The sequence below is a fragment of the Rhopilema esculentum genome, chromosome 2 (genome assembly GCF_057945365.1).
Source record: "Rhopilema esculentum isolate cy_ngs chromosome 2, ASM5794536v1, whole genome shotgun sequence".
Classification (NCBI taxonomy): Eukaryota; Metazoa; Cnidaria; class Scyphozoa; order Rhizostomeae; family Rhizostomatidae; genus Rhopilema; species Rhopilema esculentum.
The window spans coordinates 982,095-992,055 of record NC_142816.1 but is presented as its reverse complement, the minus strand read 5'-3'; the positions used below and the strand labels follow the sequence as shown (position 1 = coordinate 992,055).

General features: G+C 39.8%; 2 protein-coding genes across 2 annotated transcripts; both read left to right on the top strand.

The window, feature by feature from the left end:
• The first annotated feature begins 282 nt into the window (after positions 1 to 282).
• On the top strand, positions 283 to 9,756 carry LOC135695688 (uncharacterized). Its single transcript, XM_089109301.1, has 2 exons — positions 283 to 6,913; positions 7,386 to 9,756. The coding sequence occupies exon 1, from the start codon at positions 668 to 670 to the stop codon at positions 3,575 to 3,577; it is 2,910 nt and encodes a 969-aa protein (XP_088965427.1). The 5' UTR covers positions 283 to 667; the 3' UTR covers positions 3,578 to 6,913; positions 7,386 to 9,756.
• Positions 4,239 to 4,799, top strand: LOC135695685 (uncharacterized). The gene has a single exon (XM_065214855.2). It carries the CDS (start codon positions 4,239 to 4,241, stop codon positions 4,797 to 4,799), a length of 561 nt encoding a protein of 186 aa, XP_065070927.2.
• Positions 9,757 to 9,961: the final 205 nt, after the last annotated feature.

Here is a 9,961-nt window from a genome sequence, read left to right as displayed (position 1 = left end):
TTGATCTCCGAACAGTTCGAAGCACAGTTTGTCAGAAAGTTGAAAAAATTATGTAATGATCAGCCATCTCGGAAAATCAATCAGTTACCGATATGCGACCATATTCTGAAGTCAAATTTGGTTTTAGGCACTTGCTTAGTTTGTCACAACAATTTCCCTGTCTACCAGAAACTGACAGAATACAAGGCAAAGAATATGTTAATGTTATTCACAACACCAGTAGGACAGTTGTGTCTGATTCTGACAGGTAAGTTTTATGACATACTTGTTGGGCCTTAAAATTCGTTCGGGCTTACTTAATATGTCAAATCAACCAGTTGCAATGTTGTCAGAAACATGACTTTGTTTTGAACGTTAGACTTTTATCCGGGACTATAGACCACACGATAGACCGTTAGACTTTATCCGGGACCTTAGATTTCTGTTTTGTTGTTATTATTATGCAAATTAGTTAAAAACCGCGTGAGGGAGGAGGAGTGGAAGTTTTGTAGATGGCGAGAAGAGAAAAAGAAAAAGCGTGAAGTTTCTAGAGTTTTACGATGTTTTGATACAGATTTTGTTGGTTTTAAATGCGAGTTATTTTTGTTTTCGTGCTTCTACGATAGTTCGCGAAACAGTGGCACCCCAGATGGGAGAGAAGAGCCCAAGAGACGAGAAACAGTGAGATATGGCGAACAAAGCGGAACTTGAGAGCCTCGAGAAGAAAATCCAGGGGAAAACCCGTCTTCTCGAATTTATCAGTGTGGAAACCAACGAGATTTTATCAAGAAAGGACAAAGTGTCAATCGAGAGACAACTGGGAATATACGAGAAAAAGATTACCGAGATTCATGACTTGAAATGTGAGGTACAAGAATTAAAACTAGAGGATGAGGTCGAACCAACAGAAGTTCGTTTGTGGAGCAACAAAATCAGTGAGAAAATCAAGGAATTTGAGCCAGTTATCGCCGAATTAAAGGGAGTTTTGACAGAAATAAAGCAGAATGATTGGAGTGAGGAAGAAAAGGTCTTGTTGTTGGCCAAACAAAAGCTGTTCGCGCAGGAAGCAGAGTTTGAACAGGCAAAATTCGAGGAAAGAATCAAACAAGAGCGAAAATTGGAGGAGATAAAGCAAGGGCCTAAGTCATCAACAAGCGTAGGGGGTGAGGTATCAAGCAAGGTAAAGCTTCCTAAATTGATTATCTCCAAATTTCAAGGCACTTACATTGATTGGTTCAGATTCTGGAATCAATTTGAGGCAGAAATAGACAGGGTAAACATAGATGCAGTAGCAAAATTCTCATATCTGAAAGAACTTTTGTTGCCAAAGGTGCGAATGAATATTGAGGGGTTACCCTTCAATGATTGTAACAAAGTCCAGGAATTTGAGAAAAGGAGAGACATTTTACGGCATAAGAGATTATGTTTCAATTCTACTGGCTCGAATCATCGTGCCGCTGAGTGTCAAGTGAAAAGAGGATGTAGAAATTGTCACAACAGACACCATACATCCGTATGTGACAAAAAGTCAAGAGATAGTAAGACCAGCCAGCCAAACCAGGTGATGTTGGCCACAGGGGCACAAGGAATAATTTACTCAGTGGTGGTAGTGAAGGTAAACGGGATAACATGCAGAGCGCTGCTGGACACAGGAGCAGGCAGCTCATACATATCATCAAAGCTGGTTGATATTCTCAAGATTAAACCAGTGACAAGGGAGTATCGTCAAATAGACATGATGATGGCAACGGCAAACCAGAGAATTGACATCTATAGTGTAGAGGTCAAGAACCTGAGAGGCAATTTCAAGTTGGGAGTATCTGTCAGTAAAGTAGAGAGAGAGCTGTTATTATCACTGACAAATCCAGAGTACACAAAGATTTTAAGAAGGTATCAGCATCTAAACGGAGAAGAGATGGATGACACGGATGATAAAGCAGAGCTACCTATCCATCTAATTATAGGTGCTTCAGAGTATGCTAAGATTAAGACAGAAACAAAACCAAGGCTAGGAAAACCAGGAGAGCCAGTAGGAGAGTTAATAAAGTTTGGATGGACAATCATTTCGCCAGGATCAGAGGTAGAAACAGAACATTTGTTCTTTGCCGGTTCATCAAGAGTAGATTACGACAAGCTCTGCAGCCTTGAAATTTTAGGATTAGGAGAGAGAGAGGTGGGAAATCAGTCAGTCTTTGGGGAGTTCGCGGAGCAATTAGAGCAGAAACCTGAGGGGTTCTTTGAAACACGCTTGTTGTGGAAAGGAGATTGTCCACATTTACCAGACAATAAAGCAGGGAGTCTAGCTCGTCTAGAAAAGCTTATCAACAGATTAGAAAGGGATCCAAATCTCTACATGAAGTATGACCAGATTATTCAAGACCAGAAAGAGAAAGGCATTGTAGAAGTGGTGGACCAGGAGCCAACAGGAAGAGCATTTTATCTCCCACACAAACCAGTCATAAGAGAATCAGCAGAAACCACCAAGATCCGGATAGTTTTTGACGCATCGGCCAAGACAAGTAGCAATGCAGCATCCTTGAATGATTGCCTGGAAACAGGACCCCCAACGCAAAATCTCATTTGGGACATTTTAGTCAGAAATCGGAGCAGACCAATAACATTAGCCGGAGACATGAAACAAGCGTTCCTACAGATAAGAGTGAGAGAGGCCGAGCGGGATGTCCTACGATTTCATTGGGTGACAGACATGGACCGGAACAGAAAGGAGACTCTTCGTTTCACACGAGTCTTATTTGGATTGTCCCAATCGCCGTTTCTTTTAGGAGGGACCAATGAGCAGCTCCTCCGCAGTAAGAAGAGTGTATACCCAGAGGAAGTTGAAGAAATTCGACAGAGCATCTACGTTGATGACCTGCTGTTATCAGCAAACAAACCAGAGGAACTAGAGGAATTAAAGGGAAGAACAGTGAAGATTTTCAATGCAGCAGGGTTCGAGTTGCACAAATGGCACTCAAACGATCGATCTCTAGAGAGTTTCCAAGAGGAAATAGATCAATGCAAAGCCTCAAGCCAAACGTATGCCAAGCAACAAGTTGGTACAACTAGTGATGAGACAAAGCTGTTGGGGTTAGCATGGGACAAAAGGGAAGACACCCTAGCAATCAGCTTTCCAGAGATGCCAGAGAGAGTTACAAAAAGGACAGTCCTTAGCGGACTTGCTTCAGTGTATGATCCCTTGGGGATAGTTTCACCAGTACTCCTCACAGGGAAGATAATATACCGAGACATATGTGAAGAAGGATTATCATGGGATAAAGAGATAACAGACCAGTTACAAAAAAGATGGCAAAGATTCATCAAGTCATTACCTGAGAGAATAGAAATACCACGAAGCGTGACCCCAGCGAAAGAGTCGGTCAAAGGCATAGATTTACATGCATTCGGTGATGCAAGCGGCAATGGGGTATCAGCAGCTGTTTACGCTGTGGTAGAGCAAGATTCGGGCATTAACCAAGGGCTGTTAGTATCAAAGTCAAGACTTGCAAAAAAGGGACTTTCCATTCCTAGGCTAGAACTAATCTCAGGTCAGATGGCCGCAAATCTCATCGATAATGTGAAACAAGCACTTAAAGGATAGCCAGTAAGATCTTGTACTGGCTGGCTAGACAGCACTGTTGCCCTTCATTGGGTGAGAGGACAAGGGAACTATAAACAGTTTGTGCACAACCGAGTGACGCAAAATCAGTTGAAGGATTACATCTCATGGCGACATGTACCAACAAACGACAATCCTGCAGATATTGGGAGCAGGGGTTGCCTTGCCAGTCGCATTGATCCAAAGTGGTTCCAAGGACCATCTTGGCTTGCAACCAAACAAGACTGGCCAACAGATATTGCCACATCTTCAAGTGAAGACACAGAGAGGGAGTCCAAACTAATCAAGGAGATTCTGAGAGTTGCATATCCTGTCAAAAATGAGCTGGATGAAGTATTAGAGAGATTCGAGTACTGGAAGGCGATGAGGGTCACAGCATGGATCGTCAGATTTATCAGAAATTCACAAGCAAAGAAATCAAGCAGAATCAGGCCCATTATCTACCCCTGAAATCCAAGAGCAGATAACCCAGTGTGTAAAGCGAGTACAGAGTAGAGCAAAGAGCAATGACAGTTTCAAAGAAGATGAACAGAAGCTAAACATCCAGAAGAATGATGAGGGGATATTAGAGTGCAGAGGACGGATTCAGAGACAGTGCCCTATTTACCTACCTTCAGACACACTGTTCACAGAAAAGCTGGTGATGGATTCTCACATAAGCACAGGCCACGGGGGAGTCAGCATGACAATGTCAAGTGTACGAGAGAGGTTTTGGGTATCAAGGTTGAGAAAGCTTGTAAAGAAATTGAGATTTAAGTGTGCAGGATGCAAGAGATTTCATGCAAGAGCATTCAACAGTCCACCACCTGGGATTCTACCAGAGGACAGAACTGGGGGGAGTAGGCCATTTGAGGTGATCGGCGTTGACTACGCAGGGCCAATCCGATACAGGTGTGGGAAAGCGATAGAGAAGAAAGCATATGTTCTTTTGTTTGCCTGCAGCCTCACTCGAGCTGTATACATTGAGGTTGTCACTGACATGACAGTAGAGCAGTTCATTCCATGCCCGAAAGGGTTGATTGCAAGACGCGGTAGACCTTCCAACATATATTCAGACAATGCTAAGACGTTTATTTCAGGCGCTGAGAAGCAAAAAGCCATGCTGAAGAGTGAGAGATTCAACGATTATCTGGCGAGGAACGACATCAAATGGACATTCAACTTAAGCAAGAACCGTGGTGGGGCGGCCAGTTTGAAAGAATAATCGGACTTGTAAAACAGTCTCTTTACAAGGTCATCAGAAAAGCAAACCTAAAGTTTCCAGAGCTCAAAGAAGTTATGCTCGACGTAGAGACAATCCTGAACTATCGGCCATTATGTTACGTGGAGGACGATATCCAAATGCCAGAGCTTACACCCAATGTCATGATGCTAGGAAGTAATAACGTTCTACTACAAGAGGATATTGAGGCGATCAAGGATGGAGATTTAAGAAAACGAGCTAAATATCTTGAGCGATGCAAAGAAAACATATGGAAGCGGTGTTCCAATGAGTATGTCAAAGCTCTAAGAGAGAAGCATAATCTAGTGCATCATGGGACAGAAAACCAGATATCAGTGGGAGATGTTGTTCTCATCAAGGGTGAAGCGAAGAATAGAGGCGGATGGGCAATTGGAGTAGTTGAGAGTCCTATAAAGGGAAAAGATAACATTGTCAGAGCAGCTAGGCTAAGATCAAAGAAAACAAGAATAGAGAGGGCAGTGCAAATGTTATACCCTCTGGAGCTAGCATGTGATGAGGAACACAAGAAGACCGAGGCAAGAGTGAACGATAAAGAGAACGCACAACTTAATGCACAAGCGAAGGAGTTCAGACCAAAGAGGAAAGCAGCTACAATTGCGGTAGAGACAATTAGAGAGACATTTCGTGATGAAGAGAGAGAACTTGCTGATGATTAAACATTTGACGCCTTTTGGGACGTCAAATGGGGGGAGTGTGTCAGAAAAATGACTTTGTTTTGAACGTTAGACTTTTATACGGGACTCTAGAGCATGCGATAGACCGTTAGACTTTATCCGGGACCTTAGATTTCTGTTTTGTTGTTATTATTATGCAAATTAGTTAAAAACCGCGTGAGGGAGGAGGAGTGAAAGTTTTATAGATGGCGAGAAGAGAAAAAGAAAAAGCGTGAAGTTTCGAGAGTTTTACGATGTTTTGATACAGATTTTGTAGGTTTTAAATGCGAGTTATTTTTGTTTTCGTGCTTCTACGATAGTTCGCGGAAATATGTTCAGGCATGTTCCAGGCTACGCAAACAGTTTCCCTTCTATCAAAATTGTTAATTTTCTTCTTAAATGGTTTTTTACACTGCCAGTAAATGGTATCAAACAGAAAAGCGCTTCTAGTGTGTGACCGTCCAGGAAGGCTTCTTGCAACAAATGATCAGAACGAGGCTATCGGGCAATTTATAACGACATTAATAGCCTACACCCAGCCCTCCAGTTTACTTTTGAAAAGGAAGAAAATGATTCGTTCCCACTTTTAGATGTTTTGGTCGGAAAGTCCTATTCTGGATTTCTAACCAGTGTATATCGCAAGCCCACTTTTATTGGTCAGTACATACGCTGGAAAACAACGCATAGTCAACATTCTTGGCAACCTCGAGGGTCATACCAGGGACCGTGCACCACTCTAAAAGTGGAGGGGGTGAAATGGGTGTGACCGAAATTTTTTTGAGGCCACGCCCTCTTGAACGCCGGAAAACGCCCCTTTTAGAAAATACTTGCTTATTTCTATTGAATTTTTATAAACAGTCTGGTTCAGAGAAGATATCAATAACTAGAAAAATAGATAGAATTAGCTCGAGGGTAATAAAAAAACCAAGCTAGCCAAGTTAGAGAATACATCATAATATTAAACAAGATGAAACACCTAGAAAAAAAACAAATTGCAGATTGCCTATATTGCAAAAAAGTGCAAACAATGGTTTAGAGTGATTTATGCAGCCACAGGAATTTGCTCATAGGAATTAAGACAAAACAATTGCCACATCAATAATTACTTTCTCCTGACGGTTTTTCGTCGTTTTTTCGTCATAAGCAAATAATTTCTCCAAAGATTGATTAGATTACTCGAACAGCCATTGGTTACTGAAAAACACAAGCTAAACCGACCGGAAGGCTTTCACATAGGAACGCAGGGAGGAAAACTTTGACATAGGAACGCAGGCAGGAAGACTTTGACATAGGAACGCAGGGAGGAAAACTTTGACATAGGAACGCAGGCAGGAAGACTTGCAGTTAGGAATGCTGGCAGGAAGACTTTCAGTTAGGAATGCTGGCAGGAAGACTTTCAGATAGGAATGCTGGCAGAAAGAAGTACAAATTAGCTAAAGCACTACATACGAGCTACTAAACTATGTTTATTTTTTGATGTGGCTATAAGAAACGACTATTGGACAGTCGGAAAAAATTAAGAAACTTCAGTACTCGGAGCCAAAAAGTTAAAAAACTATGAAATCGTGCATTTATTAATTCCTAATAAATATATGCGGGATTGAATTAATTTCAGCGGAAAATAGATAGAAGGAGGATAAGTTTTTCTTAATTTCCTCAAATGACAAGTAAGAGCACGCTGAAGTTAGCTCTTGTTGAAAGGCTAGGTCTTGTATGTACATTTGAACTTTTTTGAAGGGTCAATAGAAAATTATTTCACATTGGAAAATTCATCCAAGTTAGCTACTGCACAAACTACAATTTACAACTGATTCAATAATAACACTGTTAATCTGAATTAAGATTTATTTTTAACATGCTTTTAACGATTTACTCCTCAAATTTTAATTTTTAGATTTGGGCAGCAGGATAATGCCTTTATCAGTGATCAGCTTTGTGGTGATGTATTCAAGCACACAAGACGAAGAGGACCATGGAGATGTTCTCAAGATCAAATCCCCCTATTGGAGACTGAAGCCCTGCATCATCTCACTGGTTTGCTTGATGAGAGAATGAGGCAAAAAAATGCAGAAAAAGGCAAACAGATTTGAAGGAATAAAAGAGTTCTGCAATGAAACGAATGCCATTAAAAGGGGGAAAACAAAAACATTTGTAAAAGAGGACTACGATGATTGGAAGAAGGTAGAGGATTTCAACAAAGTACGTTCACAAAAATTATTGTGTGTATCCATAACGTAGATGGACTGAAAATGTATTAACAGATAAATTAATTATAAGTCATAGAATACGTTTTTAGCTGAGTAATCTTGAAAAATTATGTTTTTCTTTAATATTATTTTTCAAAATATGCGCTATTAAAGCAGCCATTTTACTTTCCACCTGAGTATATAAATCTTCATCCCCTGCACTCTTCCTAACGAATATAAACGGTTAAAATAAGAACTGAATCAAATAGGTTTATTCCATAAGTTTATTTTTAAAAGTTTCATCTATTAGTGTTGACTTATCTTAACTTGGCAATTACAGTCCATATATGTCATGTCAGTCTACTATTCTTATCCATAGTTATACAGAATATGAAATTTTTTTATTGTTTGTAGCATTATTGGTGTCTTTACCATTAAATGTTCTGATAATTTTCATGGAAATGAGTTTGATACATCTTCTTTGAAATTTATCTGATATTTTCTCAACCTGCCGATCTTTTTCGCGTGGTTTTATTCAGGAAAACAGTTTGAAACTTTAAAAACATCAATGTTTATAAGATAAAGCTGAAATTTCCGAGCCGTTTCCAAAGGTAGAGATAGGATAATAGGATTTTTCGGAAACTCAGATTTCTTCAGTATTATTTGCATAAAAAAGATAGATTTCTGAGCCGATTCCGTAGGTAAGAAAATATAATTTCTTGGAAATTTCAATTTATTCTGTATCATTTGCCTATAAAAAAGTTAAATTTCAGATGTTTTCTGTAAGTAAGAAACTGGGCTTTTTTGGAAACGTAAATTTATTCTGCAAAAATGGCATAGGAGATGTTAGATTTTTTATCGTTTCCGTTTTAAAAAGTGTCAACGTTTCTGATGTGGCACTTAGTGGAAACGGAAATGTTCCTTTCTACTGATTTATGATGTCGGAAACTGCTTCAGAAATTCTGAGTTTCTTACAAATTTTTTTAGTGAGATTGGTAGAAACTGTTCGTTTCTGAGCAATTTCTTTAATTAAAACTAAAAAGAAACGTCGGCTTTTCTTGCCGTTAAAGGAATCTTTGCACTCGCAACTAAGAGGTTTACAAAATTAAAAGTTTGGCAGCTCACAGTTACGTACAAAAGATTCCCCTTCGTAATCAAGTAATTGCACTGCCGCGAGACCATCGTGCTCGAACCGTTTTCTCAGCGTGGGTCGTTAGGGATCGTTAGTGTTGGATAGGCTAGACCCAGACTGCTTCCTACGCGAAGTTCTTTTATTCCATTATTCTTATGTTAATTAGATTGGGTTGTGGTAGTTCTTAGTTACTAGTGTAAATAAGGGTTTTTCGTTATGTTTGGTAAAGAGAAGTCAAAAAAACTGGATCTTGTCGTCTCTCTATATCTCGAATTCTCCACATTCTAACATTTAGGCACGTTGACCGAACGAAAATGTCCTTCGTCAAATTAAAAAACACAAAATCCCAGTTAGGTTCCACTCACAGAGCCCCAATATATTAGTTCCGTAAACTTGCTGCGTCATAGCTTGTCAATTTTCAATCACATTTCGGCCGCCCGAATAAGGTTTTATCAAAACGGTTGGTGCCCCCCCCCCCCCTAGCCAATTTTGAGCAATCACCCCACTGGTCAGTATGTTTTAATTGCATGTGTTTCAATAAGGTTTTTGTCAAATAATTTATTGGAGACTTTTATACTTCCTTTTTATCGTTTTTGCAAAGGCAAATAGAAATACAAGATTCAATATTATGACAAAAATTTGAAAAATGAATTGCTTTAAGTTGGCTATAACAAGATGATGTATTTTGTACTGTTATAGATTTTAGATTTATTTATTTTGCATTTTCATCATAAGAAGAAAGAGACACAGAATTTTGACAAAATGAAGTCATGATTCTCAGTTCTCAAAATTCATTGCTATATCAATTCATCAAAATTACTAATAGCACTAGTAATGGCATGAAAAAATCAGTTCCATGGTTATAAGCTACTCTCTAATCCCAACCCAAAAAGCATCCTTTCTGTACTGTCGGGGATCCTTTTCAAAGTAGAAATCGGCATCCTCTCCGTAGTAGCGTGGATCCTTTTCGTGGTATCGGGGATCCTTTTCATGGTAGAAATCGGCATCCTCTCCGTAGTAGCGGGGATCCTTTCCGTAGTGGCGGGGTTCTTTTAAGTGGTATCGGGGAATCCTTCCAAAGTAGCGGGCATCCCTTGATTTCACAGCTTTGCCATAAGCAATTGACAAAAGTGCAAGAAGCACCAGGATGAT